The sequence below is a fragment of the Miniopterus natalensis genome, chromosome X, assembly GCF_054644295.1.
Source record: "Miniopterus natalensis isolate mMinNat1 chromosome X, mMinNat1.hap1, whole genome shotgun sequence".
Taxonomy (NCBI): Eukaryota; Metazoa; Chordata; class Mammalia; order Chiroptera; family Miniopteridae; genus Miniopterus; species Miniopterus natalensis.
In genome coordinates this window covers 42,853,635-42,875,503 of record NC_142103.1, presented here as the reverse complement: position 1 = coordinate 42,875,503, position 21,869 = coordinate 42,853,635, and the positions used below count along the sequence as shown (strand labels likewise).

The window sequence follows — 21,869 nt, the reverse complement described above, 5'->3', positions numbered from 1 at the left end:
AAATAACTAGACTCTACCATGCTTACATGTGCCTTTCATGCATGTCATTGTTGAAGAACATAACTCAATGACTCGAACAGCAGAAGTTCCTGGTTCCTCTGCTGGCACTGTCAAAATGGAAATCTAAAAATAAAATATCAGACATAGCTGTTAGACCTCATTTTCATTTCTTCTATCATTATAGTTAACACCAAAACTGAGTGTCTTTTTCACTCCCTGATGTTTGAAAAAATTTAGCTTGTAAGGATTTTAGAACAGAATTTGATACACATAACACACATGTGTCCTAATATCCAATTTCTGCATTATTTATATATTTATATATCATCTATAGTGCAGTCATGTAATTAATAGATAATGAATATTTAAAATATCTTCCATATTTATTAAATCCTTCACTTATTTTCAAGGGATACAATTATGACATTACTTCTGAATTATGTGCACTTCAGTGTTTGAAATCAGATCACATTAAATCAATTTTATTTTTTTCTATTTTGATTATTCATAATGACTAAACATAGAAGTTATAGAATACTAAAATATTTTTAAATGTTACAAATTCTGAAGATATTAAAACAAGCAAAGTATATATCAACATATACACCAAAGTACAGACAAACATATACCAAATGTTTCAAAATGAATGGCTTCAAATTAATTTAAGGATTCCATTAATAAAACTAGAAACTCAGAATTAAAAGTAAAATGGAAAATTAGTATTAAATAATGTTTACTGATATACAGTATGCTGTCCTAGGCACTACTGATATGCTAAATGGCTTTATATTTAAACACTTTAAATGACCATCAAGTCAATGTTTATAGAACCAAAAGTTTCAATATTAAATCTCAATCTTATCTTTACTCTGAGGAAACTATATCCTCTCATTTAGGAAATATTTGCCAAAAGGTAAAGCCCCATTTGGACTTTTACTTGTGAATATCATGCTTATATTTTGAGTGGTAATGTCAGGTTGATAGTCCCCAGAGGAAATGCCTACAACAAGCTCCCAACACAAACTGTTTTAATAACCACGACTATGCTACTATCATATTACTTGTACGTGCATTTTTGGGCTTATGGTGTCTCAAAAACTATGTTCGCCATATTCCTCTTAACTCCCTTTGCTGCTGTCCATGACAGAAAATGTACTTTAGCATTAAAGAGAGAGGAGCCACTGAAATATGTATTTAATGTTATGTTAAATTATTGAATGATTATGACTAAAAACATGAGCATAATGGGAAAGTTCTCTTAAGGACTGCAAAAACATGTAAATACTTCTTTCATTATTATTTTTTTGTTAATCCTCACCCAAGGATATTTTTTCCACTGATTTTTAGAGAGAGTGGAAAGGAGGGAGGGGGGAGAGGTGACATTGGTTACTAAAACCATACTGGTTTCAAGTGTACAATCCTATAACACATCATCTGCATACTGCATGGTGTGCTCACCACCCAAAGTCAAGTCTTATTCAGCAATCATTTATCCCTCCTTTGCCCACTTCTACCTTCCCCCATCTCCCTTTTTCTCTATCACCATACTGTTGTCCATATCTATGTGTTTTTTCTTCTTCTTAATCCCTTCACCTTTTTCATCCAGCCTCCCAACCCCCCTCCTCTCTGACAGCTGTCAGTCTGTTCTGTGTCTATGATTCTGCTTCTATTTTGTTTGTTAGTTTATTTTATTACATTCCATATATGTGAAATTTAGAAGGCAGAGATGATGAATTCCAAAACTGGAGCAGAGAAAATAGGGACCAAGAGGAAAAGTAGATTAGAGCAACTTCCAGGAAGTACATTGACAAGACCTGGAGGCTCATGCGATGTCAGAGATGGGAGGAAGAAGCTGTTGTTAGAAGGATGCCGGGGTTATTCATGGAGGTAGGGAACAATGGATGAGTAGTTTTGAGAGGGAAGATGGGGAGTTCAACTCTGCGTACATTCAGTTTGAGGGCCCTTGGGATAGATGTCCATCAGAAAATTTAGCATGAGGGCTAACAGTCCTGGAGGATATAGAAGTGGCTCTCACCAACATTTATGCAGAGCTGAAATCATGAGAGTACATAGAGTCAAGCAGCAAGTACTCACAGCAAGAGGTGCTGTGGGCTGAAGCGAGAACTCTCAGGAGCCTCTGTATTTACAAGAGGATAGAGCCCAGAAAAGAAGTGGAGAGGGAACAGCTGGAGTTATGAGGAGAAACAAGAGAGCACAGTGTCGTGGAAGCCAAAGGAGCATAGAGTTTCAAGAGAAAGGGAATAATCAACATTGTGAATCAAATGTACCCCAAAAATGTCCTATGGCTCTGACTGTTATGAAGTAATTAATAAACTTAGCAAGAGAAATTGTGGAAGAAATGTAAGAGTAGAAGTCATGCTGGTCCAGAAATGAATAAGAGGTAAGTAGCTGGAGGTAGCAAGTATAGATAATATCTTGAACATTTTGATAAGAGCAGGGGAGAGATCGGATACCAGTTACAGATAGGGAGAGTGTCAAGGGTACATTTTATTATTTATTTTGGGGATAGAAAATGCTAGTACCTGTATACAGGTTGAGAGGAAAATGCCAGTAGTCCAGAGAAGGTGGAGGTGCAGGAGAGAAGGCAGGCATGCAGGGTGGCCTGTGTGTGTCATGGGCACTTGTGAAAGGGCTTGGCCTTGGACAAGGATGGAAGCCCTCTTAATCTCTGTCCCGGTGTACATAAGTTGTAGGTGGTGGAACAGGATGTCAAGGGCCACTGTGTTTAGTAGGTGGCCACACTTTTCTCAGTGAAGTGGGGAGGGGTTTTGAGAGGTTTAAGGGAAAGAAGGGTGGGTAAAATAGTGAAGACCTGAACTAGATACTGAAGGGAAAGGGAGAGGGCGCTGTCTCAAGCCAGTGGAAGAGCTAACTGATGGTAGGTACTAAGGTCCAGCCGAATGAAGTTGTTGCTCCTGACATTGTAGCAGTGCCAATCTGTCTGATTGGTTTTCTCAAGAAGCCCTCAGTGATCCAGATGCATATTATAGCCTCATCCAAGTGATGGGATTTTCCTCTGCATGCAGTGGAAGAACATGACTACATGAGATTTGAAGGTGTTGGTGGAAGGACAGTTCAGAAGATCTACCATGGGATCTAGACCACGGAAAAGGAAGAGGGCAGAAGGGAGTTGATAATTTGGGAGCAAACAAAGGGGATGAGGAATTACAGGTCTCTTAACAGGTCACTGACTAGGCCAGGTAGAGTTAAAAGAAAGAAAGCTGGAAAAACAGGAGCAGATTAATGCCATTGTAAATCCATGACCTCAAATGGGCCATTAACGCTGTCCAGCCATCTGGCCACGAGATAGGCCACTTTCTAAGTCCCCACAATGATTATCTGACATCTTTCCCTGAGCTTTGATACATCCCCATTCTCTAGAGATTACCTCACCTTGTAATTTAAAAAGTAAATGGAACTCCCAAAAAAGACGGGAAATCCCAAACCTAGGAATGGTCCTGTATTCACCCTCTTATTTCAAGGTGTCCCATACCACACCTAACAGCAATGCTTTTACCTGTTCTCTGAATCTCATCCTCCCTGGCTTTTACCTGCACCTTGCTGCATCAATAATATCCTCCTTTTCTCCTGGGTATCTTCAACCTCACTCTCTCTTCTGGCTCAATATCATCACATACACTAATCTTTTAAATATAAGAGAAGCCCTCTTCACTTCCACATCCCTCTTCAGGAACTACTTTCTTTCTCCTACTCTTCACAGCTTAGCTTCTTCAATATTGTCTCTGTTTGCTCTCTTCACTTTTCTACCTCACTGTTATTCTTCAACCCACTCACAAAGCTCATGGTTTACTGGGAGATACAGATGAGACAACTGGTAATTACAGGATAGTGAGATGAATGCTATGATAGCTGTTACACCATTCCTTACTCACATTTGTCACACTGAACTAGTTGTTCTTTATTTGTCTGTATCTGTATCCTCCAGACGGCAAGCTATGAGGGCAGAGATGCTATCATGGTTAGCACTGGCTGGCATGTAAAAGGCATCTATTATCTGCTGAATGATTAAATGAAAGAACTGAGGTTCATGCACATAACAAACATACTTGTTTCATATAATAGAAAGTGTCCAACTTAAGGAACTGTAGGAACCTATTTTTAGCAGTTAACATATAGAATAGGTCTGACAGTCACACTTACAAAGCTCATTTTTCAGTCACTGTAAAATATGGTCAGAAGGAGAAGGGGGCATACTTCTGGAATTTAGGTGAACAGACTGAGGGAAAACCACAGGTATAGAGACATTCCTATAGAATTGGAGGTGAGGAGGAAAAAGAGGGTATTGAAATGAACAATAGCCTTAAGGGAATATCAGAAAAGAAAATGTGTGTTAACACCAGGCCTAGTGGTAGGTTTACCACCAGTGTAGTAGGGTTAGTTACCATGAAGTCTTTTCCTCCAAGATTTTTAAATGTGTTCTCTCGGGATTATCTTTTTCTTCTCCTAACTATGTATTTTCAGTTTCAAAGAAATAGTTGTTGGAACACTAGGATTTAGTCCAATTTTCCTAGCATAAATCTGTTACATAAGACACAATTATTTGTTCTGTTGGAAGGAAATCTTTAAGAAACCAAGATTATCACATAATTACCATTATATATTTAAAAATGTATTATATTAGCATATATGGCTTAATACATCACATTTCACCAATATTAATTTATACATATTACCATGTAGATTAAATTAGCAACACATTATTAAAAAGTACAGGACTAAAATTACCTGTTGATCTGAATCTGCTTGTAGTACAGATCTATCTGTAATCAAGACTGCCCTGGAAATTTGCCTGTAATGCACAAAACAGTTAATCAGTGATTCAGATTCCATGGATAAGTTTCATTTACAGTTATATAACCACCAGAAGGCATGTTTCAAAGATTTAAGTCACAATAAAAGTGTCACCTCCCCAAACTGAGTCAAGTTCTGCTTTAATCTTTCCTTGGCTCATGAAAGGAAGAATATGTGACCTGCAGACAAACCCCAGCTGATGCAAAGGAGTTAAAATTAGGCTAGGTTCCCCCAAAACCAGACACTATACGAGAACAATGGTAACGCATTCAATACATCTTTTATTTGGTATATATTTGCATCTTACTTGAACAACAGTTATACAGAAGTGTCAATGTAATCACAAAGCTAAACTTTCCTATTTCACATTCCCTTGGACAGTGGGTGAAGCGGTGTCTTACCTGTATTGCACGTGCGAGCATGTGTTCTCAGAAAAGTAACTGTCCTCCACAAGGAAATGCTTAGAGATTATTCTCTGACCAAACTGATCTATGATTGCTTTGCATCTACAAAGAAGACAAGCATAGCAAAAATGTTCTCATTGATGATTAAATAATTGAGCAAATGAACATAATCAGCTACCAATTTTGAATCTAAAACCAACTCCTTAGAAGATAGGATTTTTAAATTGCCTATAATTTCACATTTTTTACAAAAAAAAACCTGACATTAAATACAGAATACATATTTTTATTACTATTTGAAGTATTTTAAACTATAAAATAAGTATGAGATATAACTTACATATTTATTTTGAATGGCATTATTAAGTAAGAACAAAGTTAGGACAAGTATATAGTATAAGTTTTTCTAATGTTTAGGAACATAGAAGCTTTTTCCTTTGTTTAGAAAACAGGGTTTTTTTACCTTAAGAGATCTCAGAAAAGGGGAGAAGTTGATTAAATATCTTGCTATATCATTCACAGCCTGTAAAAGCCACTAAAGGCTTTTTATTTTTCTGTTACGTGTTGCTTTTTCTTTTGTTCAAGAATAGCTCTCTGGTCGCACGTGTGATAATGTTTTAGACAAAAAAAAAAAGGCCTAGAGCTTCTTTTAATATGTTTCCACTTTACTTCAAAGGATGATCATAGAAAGATTTCTTTCAAGTGCTGTTTCCAAATAAGGAAAACACTTATGCATGGACATTATCAGGTCTCTGTCATCTGATATGTGCTGGGACAATGAATCATACAGAACCCTCCATTGACCTTCTTTCAATGTGTCTAGATAAAAGGATGAAAATTAGAATCCATCTCCTTGCAGTGCCACAAGTTATAAATGTACTTTATAGGGCTCATTATCCAAACTAATGGACTAAGGGTAACATCCTTGAAATGGACTTACCAGCACTGACAAAGCCAGTATGCAATATTTCAGAAACTATATGCAAATGCCTGCATGTTTGCTGTACCTTTTTATTAAGGAAACATCACAATTTACTTTTGTCACAGCTTCTCCCTTTGGGACCAGAATTATTTTATTAGAAACACACTTATGAGTATGTCTTAATAAAATGCAAGCAAGAAATTTAAAACCTAAACCATATTTTAAATATACTGGTATAAATTAAAATATGCTGTCTCACTCTAAAATTAAGCCAAATAAGAGATATTTACCAGGCAGAAAGGCATTAAAAATAAAATGACAAACACACTAGACCAATAGTGAGATGAAGTTAAGGTGTATTTCCTAAAGGCAGATGATGATATGCCGGTATTCTTGAATAAATGGTGTGCCACTGTTGTTGGGATAGACTATGATATCTCCTGATGTTAGATATACATAATGTAAAGTTTAATCAATTAACCACATATTAATGCATGTTATGTTACATTAATATTTGTGATTTTCCTCATCACCTCTCCTCCTTTCTCTACTCAACTTATGTTCCCATGTATATCTCCTCACATTTCATTGAACTAGAGCTCTTACCTTATAAAATACTTAACTAAATAGATATAAGGAATTTATACCTGAATACCATACTTTTCAAAATAATTACTTAAAAAGTAAAAAGGAACGTTACTCACTCAGACTCCTGTTTTAACACATTCATATACAATTTGATACACAAGGTACTTTAGGCAATGAAGAAATCTCCTGATCCATCATTAAACACTGATCCCTATTTGTCCTGAAAACACTGACAAGCTTTTTTCTTACTTTTAATTCAGAGACTATATAAAGTCAAGAGGGAATAATCTGGGCAGAAAAAAGAGGGTGTTAAAATCTTCTATATCTTGATAGGGATTTGGGCTATATAGATATATCACCTGTCAAAAGTCAGCTAATGAGCACTTAGATTTGGGCATTGCACTGTATTTTCCATCAAAAGAAAAAGCTGTAAGTAAATATTAAATTCTAGTTAATGATCTGCATGCTGAGGTGTTTAGAAGGAACTGTACTTATTTCTGGACTTTACTAGGAAATGTAAAAAACAAGAGTTTGTAAAAAAAAAAAAAAGTGAAAAGGTGAATTGAAGGATAAACTTTTGAGTAGATATATGATTAAGTAAGTATGTTAAAATGTTAATGGTAGGATCTAGGCGGTGGATATACAGGTGCTCACCCTGAAATGCTTTCAACTGTGGTGCAGATTTGAAATATTTCATCATAAAGTGTTGGACTAACATTGGCAGGGAGTGGTGTTAGTATAAATCTTGGACTCCAGTCTTAGTCTTTTCAAAAAGCTCCCATTTAAATAAACCACACAATTAAACTTGCCCATAAGCTATGGAGAACTTGCTTTGTAGGAGTCCAAACTCTAATGGGGCTGCCACACCTTTGGTGACAGGTAGACATTGGTTTCAGAAGTTATGGTATTAGAAGGAACTACTGGGAACACTCAAAATGGAAGTATGGGGGCATGGGGATTAGGGAGTTCAACAATGCAAGGACAATATACCAACAAATGTGCCTCTTTACGTTGAAGCTTCTGGATGAAACAGTGATTCTCAGAGGAGGAGGAGAAGGAAGCAAATCAGAATCACACCTGGGGGACTTTTTCAAATTACAAGTACCCCTGGAGATTCTGATAAGCTCCCAAATCCCAGGGAAGAATCACCATCAGGCGTACCACTGCTACGATTGTATCTATGCTGTGCTAGGTGGAGAAAAGTCAAGAGCTACTGCTACGGAAAGAAATATATTGATTTCTGCAGTAACTGACGTTATGGTCACATATGCTCTGTCAGTCTCGTAGATGATAATAGCATAACTCGCCTGATAGTCTCCTTCTGAAGTACTAAGGCTCTAGGCCCAAACAATTCAAAGCAAGATGCGCTTAAGTAAGTGATAAGATTTGTTTTCCCCTCAGACACTTGACTTACTGTCATATATTTGGCCTAATTGGGAGAACAATGAAGAAAGGAATATTGACTTGGGACCTAGACTTTGAGTTTGTATTATAAGATTAATATAAAAAATTAGGTGACATTCAGGTAATGGAAAACAGCCAAATGAAACAGTGCTGCCAGGGACATTAAAAGACCCTTCTGCCAACCCTTTCTGCATGAACCTGAGGAAGCCATTAAAGATTAACAGCATTTTGGATTTAGTGGAGGGCCTTGCTGAGCCTCATAAATAGTAAATTGAAGAGGAACATGATAGGAGTTCCCAGTTACAGGGATACAATGACAAAGCTGACCATAAGAATCACTGAAGCCAGACAGAACATTTCTAGAGCTGAGCTTTCTAAATCAACAAATCACAATACTTACTCAGTTCTTAGTGCAATGACACAAGAGTATAAATAGCAAAATAACAATAAGGAAGAAAACACTCAGCAAGATGAAAACTCTTTATCTGGAATTTGGCCCAGAAGAGAAAAATAACATTAAAACAGGCATCTGATTGCTATTATCTTCAGAATTAATATCCCAACTAATTGTATGGTAAGGAGTGCAGAAATCACATAGGAAATAATTTTTAAAAACATTAAGGAAATTAGAAGATTCCAAATCACTGAAGGAAACAAAATAATTCTCCCTACTAACTATGCCCTTCCATGATTTCTCAAACACATTAGTCCACATGCCACCTCTTCAATGACACCATTCCAAACACTTATCATTCATTTCTCTCAGGTAAAAATCCACTCCAATAGTTTCAAACACCATTAATCTGCTCTGACCAAGCCAAAGTTCTGTATCCATATTTTAACCTGTTTATAATCTATTTTTTCTGGAGAGACTCCAAATGCTTTTTAAACCTAGCATGCCCCAAACTGAGTTCATCATGGCTCCTCATTTGCTTACCCCCTTGAAATTCCCTATCTCGGGTAATGACATGACCAGCACTTAAGAGAGTTTCGCTCAAAATCTCTGTTTCTACATCTAATCTGCTACTCAATTTTCATTCCATCTTATAAATATTTCTTCAAACTCACAACTTTTCTCCATCTCTATTGACACTTACTTAGACTCTTGTGAAGTCTAATAAGACAATGGACAACTAGCAAGTTGGTAGCTCATTTGCTCGATATAAATGTATGCCATGACAACCATGTGCCAACTACTGTTCTACGAGGTGAAACTAAATATATCTTGTCCTAAAGGAACTCCCAATACAATGAAGATTCAGACACAAGCAATTATAAGACAATGCCCAAGTCCAGTGATACGAGATAAGGACAGGGCATCCAGAGATTACCAAGGTGGGGTACCCAACTCAGGGTAGCTGCTTTTGAAGTAGGAAAACCAGTTAAGCAAGCAAATAAGGAGAAGAACACTACATGTAGAAAGGCAGCATGTGCAGGGGTACAAAGGCAAGAAAGAGAAGTACAGTAGACCACAAGCAGTCCCCTGTTGATTGACAATAAAATGGAAGTGGGGGTTGGGGGGAGAAGAGAGATGAGCTTAGAGAGGCAGGTAAAGGCCAGTTCCCCAAGCTTCACGTGTCATGTTAAATGGTCTTAGACTGTATTCTGAAGTACTATAAAGCCACCGACACTTTTTACACAGGGACAGAGCCAGATCTGCATGTTGAACAGATCTCATTGTGTAATTATCTCCTTAATTTATTTGTTCTTTAATGATCTCTAGTAGATTCTAAAGTCCATGAGAACAAAGACCATAACTGTCTTGTTCTCTGCTGTGTCCCCAGTGCCTAGCACACAGAAAATAACTAATAATTGTTGCATGGATGGCTGAATGGGTGGATGGATGATGATGATGGAATTATTCCATGCACGGGAACAGTGCAGAGGCAGAAATAAAGATACAGTCTCTCTAATTTAGGAGGTAAAGAACCTCTTTCTATCAGTGTTTCTTCCAAATCACTGCCAGAGTTACTAACTTAAAAGTAACAAATCTAATATTGTCATTTATCCACTTAAAACTGCCACTGATTACAGTCCAAACTCCTTAGTATAGCACAGAAGGATCTTCAGTATCCAATTACATTAACCATTGCTACTAGTTAACATGTACTGAGTTCTTGCTATGTTTACAAAGGGCTCTACATGCTTTATCTATTCACTTAATATTCAAAATAAGCCAGTGAGGTTGGTACTGTCATGCCTCACTTTACAGATTAAGAAACTAGAGCACAGAGAGGTTAAACAACTTGTTAAAACTCACTCAGGTAGTAAGTGGGAAAGTCAGGATATAGATCAAGGTCTATCTGACTTTAGAGCCTGCACTTTTTACTGTGGTCTCTTTGTACACAAGGGCAGGGCCCATGTTTTACTCATCTCTTTATCCCCACAGCAACTAGCATAGGGGTTGGCAAAAGTTAAATATTTAGAATATGATTATCCTTTTGCAAATGAGACACACTAAAATCAGGAATTCACTGACTTTCCTACAATGAGAAATGGTATTAAGAATCAATCACCTCATGCTTGGTCTAACACACTATTCACTACTAACTTACAAATATATAGGAAAGGTATAGTCATTCCTGACATCAAAAAAAGATGTCTCCAAGAAATAGACATAGGAGGAAATCAAGTAAGTGAGGAAATCAAGACAGCTAAAGTACACAAGGAACACTAGCCAAGTAATTAAGATTACAGACATATCTGGTCCAAGGTTATCCACACCCGACCCTAATATCAAATACTGTATTGCTAAATGGCCAAATCTAATTTACAGGAGTTTTACATGGTCAGCACAACTGCAAAGGAAAAGAAAGGGGTTCAACAAGAACATTCAGTATTTCCAAAAATAGTTAACAGAGGGGTTCAGTATTAGAATTTAAAAAGAGGGTATAGAAAAGAACTACTGATACCTATGTCCTCTGAAAATTAAGAAAGCAGAGCCAATGGATAATATAGCAAAGAATGCACAGTCAATGTAGATCTCAGGAAAACCAAATTAAACAAAAATGAAAAATAAGTTCTAGCTGAAAATAAGTATTCATTTGGTTACATATTCCATATTTTTTCTCTCCAAGTTTATACAATACTTCGATGTGTAATCACCAAATTAAACTCAATGCTATGATCGCTTATGCTTCTATCAGCTTTCTTCAATGGAAGGTGAAAGAAAAGCTCAAAAAAGGTATCAGTTTTTACCATTCATTCATTCATTCATTCATTCATTCATTCACTTCACACATAGTTATTGAGCATAATAGGTGATAGGAACCTGCCCTGGTTCTGGAGATATGGTTGTGAGATCCTGCCTTTTCTTACAGGAAACTTAAAAACAATCATACGAGGGGACCTGACTCAGGGGCTGACAAAGGGTTCTGATCTAGTTCTCGGGATCAGGAAAAAAAACTTAGACCTTAGACCTGAGGCATGAGTAGCTCTTAATTACACCAAAGGGGACAGAGGTCAAGCGCTCCACACAGAAAAACAGGGAAAGAAAGACAATCTAAGACCAAATGCAAATCTTTGCAGATTCCTTGACTAATATTCTAATTATATTTAAACAATCGCTTGAGTCAACCTGATTCCTTAAAAAAGAAATATATGCCACATATGCCCAAATATGTGTTCAAGGCTATTCCCTCAAAAAATTATCCCTCATTTTATATTAAGTCCTTACAAAATACCTCTTATTACTGGTGCTCTCTCAAATATTTGATTTGTAACAACAAAGTAGTGTTTGGGAAAGACATATTAGCCTGAGCCAACTTCAATCAATGCTAGTTTTAGATATTTATGGAGACTATTTGACTTGATACAATGAATTTTTTAAAAAGAAGCAAAACATTATTTTAAATTTGGTAATTATTATTGATGGTGTGAATTTACACTTTTCAAGTATTTGTTGTCTCTCAAATAAAACTTACAAAGACCACTTAAACAATTCATTATGGTGAGAATATTGTAGACATCATGAATATTATGAATGCAGGTCAAATTTCAAAAACTGTTCTACTATTAAGGAAATAAGTGTTATGGCTTGGAATAAATTTTCCAATAGGAGAATCATACCTAGAATCCAAAATGGCTGTATCTTAAACAACCAAGATGAACAAGAAAAATATATTCATTAGAAAACTGGAGTTCTAGTAAAATAATGATATAATAAATAGCATACACAGGCCTTTTGTTATTTCATTTATACCCATAAAAGTAGGCACATACTAATTGTTAAATGTTTTTTCTCCCTGGGACTGAAGATGCAAGTAAGGCCTACTTCTGGGCATATAAAACACTTTAAGATAATTTATTTCTTTTTATCTACTCATCTACTGATGGGCACTTGGGCTGTTTCCAGATCTTATTGTAAATTGTGCTGATATCAACATAGGTGCATATATTCTTTCTGATTAGTGTTTCAGGATTCTTAGGATATATTCCTAGAAGTGGATCACTGAGTCAAAAGGCAGTTTCATTATATGTGGAGTCTGAAGAACATAATAAACTGATGAACAAAATAGATTCAGTAACACAGAAGCATGGAACAGACTGATGAATCTCAGAGGGAAGGAGGGGGTGGGTTGGTGGAGGGGGAGAGATTAACCAAAGAATATATATGCATATATGCATAACCCATGGACACAGACAATAGTGTGGTGAAGGCCTGGGGGGGAGGGGTGGGTGTGGGGCAGAAGGAGTTAATGGGAAAAAAAGGGGACATCTGTAATACTTTCAACAATAAAGGTAATAAAATAAAATAAATGCAGTCTAAAAAAAGATCATTTATTTCTACATGTTGAGTAAAAACTAAGTGCTTTCTAGGTACTTTCAGTTAACTCAGTGAAAGCATGTCTTATCTGGAGGAGAATTGGAGATTACTGCAGAGTCCATCTAACTCATTTTACAAATAAAAAACTGACCCAGATAAAAGTGACTTGTCCACTGTCATTCATGGCAGTTATGAAGTTTCAGGTCTTCTCTCATTCAAGGGCTACCTGACCATGCATGCTTTAAGAGCTGTTAGACAACTGTTAAGTTCTAGATCTTTCTATGAAGATACAGAAGAAATGTTAAGTCAGTATCAATCTGTCTGCTATTTAAAATTCATATTTAATGCCAGAAGATCAGGAAGGTTCATCTTGATGAGGGTTTAGAATGAATTAAGATCCAGAGAGCCCAGTCCATCATGAAACAAAGTACCATAGGCTCAATCCTGAACTCTACCTTACAGATCAGTGTTCTCAGTGTCATGTAAAGATCTCCTCCATTAGATTCACTTGGCCTATACTTTAAACAGCAAATTCCCTGGCTGTACTCTAAGCACATTATCCAATTTCACTCCCCAAGGGTGAGGTTCAAAAATCTGCATTTTTTTACAAGTTTATCTGGTGATCCTTAAACACATTAAAATTTGAAAACTACCTAACTTTGGTGTTTAGATCCTTAGCTCTCATTCATCTGTCGCAAGTGAAATCTGCAGCAGATCATAAAGAGGAGTTTCAATGTTCACAGTTTGTAATAAAAACAAAGTCAAAGTTAAGGTAATGTAGCCTTTGTTCAACAAGTGCTATTACTGTATTAACACATCTATTTTTTTAGACAAACAAGAGCCATGCAAAATCACATCACTAAGAGTAACATGCGGGACTGGAATGGGGCACCAAAAAGGTATAAGGATCTAAGAAAATAAACACCAAACAAGCAACTCATTATCTCACTTTCCGTCATGGGAACATATTCATGATTCAAAATAAAAACATAAGGAAAAATGGCTTTAAAAGCCATAAAGACAACTATTCCTTCGTGAATCTCCAGAGAGTTCTTTGTGAGCCAATATGTGAGTATCCTGGGCCTTCAGGGACAGATTTTTCATGTTTCATTTACGTACTATCTTTCTGTTAAAGTGCTAAAAGTAGTTTAAAAGCCTTTAGATCATGTGTCTCTTTTATGTCACACTGGGAAATTATTTTCCTAAAGCAACTTCACTGTCTAAATATTACATGTTCTAGGGTTGACTTTTTTCTCCACTATATCTTAAAATACTAATTATCGCACTAGAACTAGTTTATACGAAGATAATAAACATTTTATGCCATTTAGACTATAGACAATTATTGTAACATGAAAGAAACAGCTTAAAACTTAGATGTTTAAGCTTCCCAGTTCAAGATATTAAGGTACTTTCTGAATGAAAAATCCCTTTTTTGTCTTTCTTTTTATAAAATTTGTTGGGGTGACATTGGTGAATAAGATGATATAGGCTTCAAGTATACAATTCTATGATACATGATTTCATATTGCATTGAGTGCCCACTGCCCAAAGGCAAATCATGTTCTGTCACCATACATTTGGCCCCCTTTACCCTTTACTACCCCACCTACTCCCGCACCCCTCTGGTAACCACCATACAGTTGTCTGTGTCTATGAGTTTTTGTTTTCTTGTTTATTCATTTGATACCTTCAGTTTTATTCATATGAGTGAAATCATATAGTTCTTAACTATTTCTGACTGACTTATTTCACTTAGCATGACATTCTCCGGGTCCATCCATGCTTTTGCAAATAACAGAATTTCATATTTTCTTATGGCTGAGTAGTATTCCATTGTGTACATGTACCACATCTTATTTATCCAATCATCTACTGAAGGATACTTGAGTTGTTTCCATGTCTAGGCTACCATGAATAATGCTGAAATGAACAAAGGGGTGCATATGTCTTTGCAAATAAATGTTTTCAAATTCTTCAGGTACATAACCAGAAGGAGGGTTGCTTGGTCATATGTTAATTCTATTCTTAATTTTTTGAGGAACCACTGGACTTTATCACCAGCAGTCAATGAGGGGTACTTTTTCTTGACAATCTCTCCAACACTTGTTATTACTTGTGTTGCTGATAATAGCCATTCTAACAGGTGTGAAGAGGTATCTCATTGTAGTTTCTTTTTTTTTAGGAAATAAAACTTTAAGTTTTATTTGATGTTATATAAAGTAGAAGAATGGAGTCCACAGGGCGCTAATGTCAAGAATCTAAGAATTTAAAAAGAAAAAAAGGTGACTGATTATATTTTAATGACCAATGCAGATGATACACAGATTGCAATCTAAATTTTAAAATTAGTTTTTACACACCTAAATTTATTATTTTTAATTTTTTATTATAATTGTTGTATTACAGATGTCTCCTTTTCCCCCCCACTGATCCCCTCCAACAAGCATCCCTGCCTCACAGATCTTCTCCACACTGTTGTTTTTGTCCATGGATCATGCATATATGCATCTAAGTTCTTTGATTAATCCCCCCCAACCATTCCTCATACCCCACCTTTCATCTGAAATTAGTCTGACTGCTCCATGGTTCTATATCTCTGTATCTATTTTGTATGTCAGTTTATTTTGTTCATTATATCCCACATATGAGGTGAGACCATGTGGCACTTGCCTTTCTCTGACTGGCTTATTTCATTTAGAATAATCTTCTCCAGGTCCATCCATGCAGTCCCAAAAAGTAAGAGATCCTACTTTCTTACAGCTGCATGATATTCCATAGTGTAAATGTATGACAGCTTTTTTAATCCACTCATATACTGAGGGGAACTTGGGTTGTTTCCAGATATTACCTATTGCAAATTGCAATGCTATGAACAAAGGGGTGTGTAAATTCGTTCTAATTGGTGTTTTGGATTTTGTAGGATATATTCCTAGAAGTAGGATCACTGGGTCAAATGGCAATTTCATATTTAATTTTTTGAGGAAACTCCACACTGTTTTCCATAGTGGCTGCACCATTCTGCATTCTCACCAGCAGTGTACTGTACTACAGTTCGCTTTCCCCACATCTGCGTGAGCACTTGTCTTTTGATGATTTTCTCATAGTACCATTCTGACAGGTGTGAGGTGATATCTCCTTATTGTTTTAATTTGCATCTCTGATGATTAGTGACTTTGAGCATTTTTTCATATGTCTCTTGGCGACCTGTATTTCCATTTTGGAGAAGTGTCTATTTAGGCCCTTTGCCCATTTTTTAATTGGATTGTCTTTTTTTGTTAAGTTGTATGAGTTCCTTATATATTTTGGAAATTAACACTTTATCACATGTACCATTGGCAATGTTCTCCCATACAGTGGGCTTCCCTTTCATTTTGTTGATGGTTTCTTATGCTGTGCAGAAGCTTTTTATTTAGATGTAGTCCCACTTGTTTATTTCCTCCTTTGTTTCTCTTGCCCTAGGAGATGTATCAGCAAACATATTACCACAAGAGATGTTTGAGATGGTTTCATGACTTACATTTAAGTATTTTATCCATTTTGAGTTTATTCTTGTGTATGGTGTGAGTTGGTGGTCTAGTTTCATTTTTTTGCATGTACCTGTCCAATTTTCCCAACACCATTTGTTGAGGAAACTATTTACTCCAGTGTATGCTCTTGCCTCCTCTGTCAAATATTAATTGAGCATAAAGGTTTGGTTCAATTTCTGGGTTCTCTATTCTGTTCTACTGATCTATATCTGTTCTTGTGCCAGTACCATGCGTTCTGATTACAGTGGCTTTTTCGTATAACTTTTGATATCGGGTATTGTGATCCCTCCAACTTTGTTCTTCTTTCTCAAGATTGTCGTGGCTATTTGGGGGTCTTTTTCGGGTCCATGTGAGTTTCATCTGGGCAGCTTATGTTGTCTGTGTCTGACAACATAAGAGAAAAAAGAAAAACATATTCTTTTTAAATTTTTAAATTTTTTAAATTTTTGAATTATTATTATTTTTTAATTTATTTTGCTTTGCTTGTTGGTTTTTGTTTTTCTTTTTTGCTTTGTCTTTTGTTCTATTATCAAGATTTCTTTGATATTCCCTGCTCAACTGCTGGAACATTATCATCATAACCAATAAGTTTACTGCTTTTTTTCTATCGTTTCCCCCATATCTCTTATTGGACTCCCTCCCTGCCCTTACTTTTTCTCTCTTTCTACTGTCATTCCATTGACATAACTTTTTTTTTCTCTTTCTTTCCTTTTTCTGCTTCCTGTTTTCCTGTTTTTTTGTTTGATTGCTAGCTTCTGTTTTTTCCCTTTATTGTAATTTTGTTTTTTCATTTTTAACTGCTGTCCTATTCCTATGCTCTACCCATAAATTTTTGCTCGCCCCTCTTTCAGAATCTTTTCTCTGCCCCTATGATCTCCCAGTAGCTCTTCTATTTTTTATATTATTTTAGTCTATAATTTTTTCCCTTACTATGAGCAATAATATCCTTCTCTCCCTCTCTCTACTTCCTTTCTCTCTTTATTTTCTTTCTTTCTTTTTTGCTTTAATATATGTGTTTTCACATCATTCTCCCAAGTCTATTTTCATTTGGGACGTTTTGATGGTGACTGTCAGGATATCTTGAAAGATATTGCTTCCTTCCTGGCAGTAAGGTTGTGTACTGTCTTGCATAGCCAGCACCAATACTACAGCTCACACAGCATGATTGGGGCTGAGACACACAATTAGCCAACCTGAGTGGAGAGTCCTCCCAGGAAAGGGCAAACAACAATCTAGACCCAATCATAACAGGAGAGACCCAAAGAATTGACAAAACGAACACCACAAAAGGGACACACCCAGAGTAAATAGCTCAGAAATACAAGGAAAACACACCTCTGGGCTCCACTGGACATACAACACAAAATCCCATCCCACAGGACTGGGAAGCAGCAAATATACCTAATATACAGATATAAACATTAAGAACCACCAAAATGGGGAGACAAAGAACCCCCAAAACTAAAGACAAGGAAATATCACCAAAAAAAAGCCCTCAATGAGATAGAGTTAAGCAAATTATCAGATATAGAGTTTAGAGTAATAGTTACAAAGATGCTCAAAGAAAATAATGAGAACAAGACACTTAATGGAAAGGTCAGGTAACTTAGTGAAAACAGGAAAAAAGAGCTAAATATCATAAATAGAATCTGGCAGAAATGAAGAATGCTCTATCTGAATTAAGAATAAACTGGAAGGAATTAAAAGCAGGCTCAATGAAGCAGAGTATAGAATAAGTGACATAGAAGATAAGGTAGAAAAAAAACAATCAGAGCTGCAAAAAGAAAAAAACACTTAAAAAGCATGAGGACAGTATAAAGGAGATTTGGGACAACATAAAACAAAACAACATTTGCATCACAGGGGTGACAGAGGGGGAGGAAAGAGAGCAAGGGACAGAGAACTTGGAGGAGGAAATAATGACAGAAAACTTCCCTACGCTGGCAGGGAGAAAGCCACAAAAGTTCAGGAAGCACAGAAGGTTCCAAACAAGAGGGACTCAAAGAGACCCACTCCAAGACACATCACAATGAAAATGGCAAATGTCAAGGACAAAGAATATTAAGGGCTGCAACAGAGAGACAAGCAGTGACCTACAAGGGAACCCCCATAAGGCTAATAGCAGATTTCTCAAGAGAAACACTTCAGGCCAGAAGGGAGTGGCATGAAGTTCTCAAAGTAATGAAAAGCCAGAACATGCAACCAAGACTGCTTTATTCAGCAAGGCTATCATTTTAAATTGAAGGTGAAATAAAGAGCTTCCCAGACAAAAGAAGGCTAAAGGAGTTCAGTACCACCAAACCAGCATTGCAAGAAATGCTAAAAGGACTACTCTAAGAAAAAGAAGAAATAGTGAGAGAAATGCATATGAGCATAAAGGGGGAAAATGGCATTAAATAAGTATGTATCAATAATAACCTTAAATGTAAACAGACTAAATACTCAAATCAAAAGACATAGGGTAGCTGAATGGACAAGAAAACAGGACCCAAATATATGCTATCTACAAGAGACCCACCTGAGAGCAAAAGACTCACACAGACTAAAAGTGAAGGGATAGAGTGAAAAATTCCATGCAAATGGAAAGGAAAAGAAAGCTGGAGTAGCAGTTCTTATTTCTCACAAAATACACATCAAAATAAAGACCATAAAAAGGGACAAAGATGGTCACTACATAATACTAAAGGGATCAATCCAACAGGAGGAAATAATCCTTATAATTATATATGTACCCAATACAGTAGCATCTAATATACAAAAAAATATCTTAGGGACTTTAAGGGAAACATCAACAGGAACACAATTATAGTAGGGGATTTTAATACATCACTATTATCATTGGACAGATCATTAAGAAAAAAAATCAACAACGAAACACAGACTTTGTTGTATTTCAAATGGATTTAATGGACATTAACAGAACATTTCACCTCAAAGCAGCAGAATACACATTCTTCTCAAGTGAATATGGAACATTCTCAAAATAGACCACATGTAAGAGCACAAGGCAAGTCTCTAAAAATTTGAGAAGACTGAAATCATATCAGTCATCTTTTCAGATCACAATGTCATGAAACTAGAAATCAACCAATATAAAAAAAGTCAAAAATATTCAAACACGTAAAGGCTAAATAAACAATGAATGAGTTACCAATGAGATCATGGAAAAAATCAAATGCTTCCTGGAAAAAAAAAAAAAATGAACAGACAATAACCCAAAATCTATGGGACACGTGAGGGCAGTCCTGAGAGGAAAGTTCATAGCACCACAGGTATACCTCAAGAAAAAAGAAAAAGCACTACTAAACTATCTAACACAACAACTAAAAGAATTAGAAAGAGACAGCAAGAAAAGCTCTGAGGAAGTAAAAGAAAGGAAATAATAAAGATCAGAGCAGAAAATTAATGACATAGAGAATAAAAATATACATAAAAAAACTCAATGAAACCAAGAGCTGGTTCTTTGAAAAGATAAATAAGATTAATGAACCTTTAGCCAGACTCACCAAGAAAAAATGAGAGAGGACCCAAATAAATAAATTTAGAAATGAAAGAGGTGACATAAAAACTGACCCAACAGAAATAAAAATGATCGTAAGAAAATACTACGAGCAACTACATGCCATCAAACTGGACAACATGGATGAAATTCCTAGAAGCATACAATCTTCCAAAGCTGAATCCAGAAGAGGCAGAAAATATGAACGGGCCAACAACAATTAATGAAACTGAAGCAATAATCAAAAAACTCCCAACAAACAAAAGTCCTGGAGCAGATGGATTTACAGGCGAGTTTTACCAAACATTCAAAAAACAATTAAAAATCTCTTCTCCTAAAACTATTACAGAAAATTCAAGAGAAGGAAAAATTCCCAAGCTCTTTTTATGAGACCAGCATCATCCTAATCACAAAGCCAGATAAAGACACTTCAAAGAAAGAAAATTACAAGCCAATATTCCTGATGAACATAGATGCTAAAAACCTCAACAAAATACTAGCCAACCGGATCCAGCAATACATTAAAAGGATCATACACCATGACCAAGTGCGATTTATTCGAGGGATGGAAGGCTGGTATAATATCTACAAATCAATAAATGTTGATAACATCACTTAAACAAAATAAGGACAAAAGTCATATGATCCTATCAATAGATGCAGAAAAAGCATTTGACAATATCCAGCACCCAATTCTGATAAAAACGGTCAGCCAAGTGGGAATAGAGGCATCATACCTCAACATAATAAAGGCCATATATGACAAACCTAAAGCCAACATCATACTCAGTGGTAAAAAAACTATAACATTTCCCTGAAAAATAGGAACAAGACAAGGATGTCCGCTTTCATTACTCTTATTCAACATAGTATTGGAAGTCCTTGACACAGCCATCAGACAGGAAGAAAACTTAAAAAGTATCCAAATTTGAAAGGAAGAAGTAAAACTGTCATTATTTGCAGATGACATGATATTGTACACAGAAAGCCCTAAATACTCCATCAATGTACTACTAGATTGATAAATGAATTTGGCAATGTAGCTGGATACAAAATTAACATCTGGAAATCAATGGCATTTTTATACACCAACAATGAACTCTCAGAAAGAGAAACTAAAAAGAAAAATACCATTTACCATTGCAACTAAAAAAAATAAGATACCTTCGAATAAACTTAACCAAGGATGTAAAAGACCTGTACTCAGAAAACTACAGGACACTGAAAAAAGAAATAGAGGGAGATATTAACAAGTGGACGAATATACCATGTTCATGGACTGGAAGAATTAATATCATTAAAATGTCCATACTACTCAAAGCAATTTATAGATTCAATTCAATTCTTATTAAAATACCAACAGCATATTTCACAGAGCTAGAACAAATATTCCAAAAATTTACAGGTAAAAACAAAATACCCAGGATAGCAGCAGCCATCTTGAGAAAGAACAGAGTTGTAGGGATTACTTTACTGGATATCAAACTGTACTACAAAGTCATTGTAATCAAAACAGCCTGGTATTGGTACAAAAACAGACATACATATCAATGGAACAGAATAGAGACCCTAGAAATAGACCCACACAATTATGGTTAGTTAATATTTGAAAAAGGAGGCAAGAGCATACAATGGAGTAAAGACAGTCTCTTCAATAAATAGTGCTGGGAAAACTGGACAAATACATACAAAAAAAATGAAATTAGACCACCAAGTTACCATACACAGAAATGAACTAAAAAAGGATAAAAGACTTAAATGTAAGACATGAAATCATAAAAATTCTGGAAGAAAACATAGGCAGCAAAGTCACAGACATCTCACCTAGTGGAATTTCACTGATACATCTCCTAGGGCAAGAGAAACTAAATAAAAAATAAACAAATGGGACTACATCACACTAAAAAGCTTCTGCACAGCAAAA

At 35.9% G+C, this 21,869-nt stretch overlaps 1 protein-coding gene across 1 annotated transcript in view; it reads right to left on the bottom strand.

Annotated features, from left to right (window-relative positions):
- Positions 1 to 21,869, bottom strand: part of CHM (CHM Rab escort protein) — a 218,496-nt gene that overhangs the window by 45,781 nt on the left and 150,846 nt on the right. The window contains exons 10-12 of the mRNA XM_016213295.2: positions 5,235 to 5,339; positions 4,768 to 4,831; positions 27 to 123 (exon numbers count right to left, since the gene is read on the bottom strand). Of these exons, the coding sequence (XP_016068781.2) occupies positions 27 to 123; positions 4,768 to 4,831; positions 5,235 to 5,339 (266 nt within the window). The remainder of the gene's footprint in view (positions 1 to 26; positions 124 to 4,767; positions 4,832 to 5,234; positions 5,340 to 21,869) is intronic.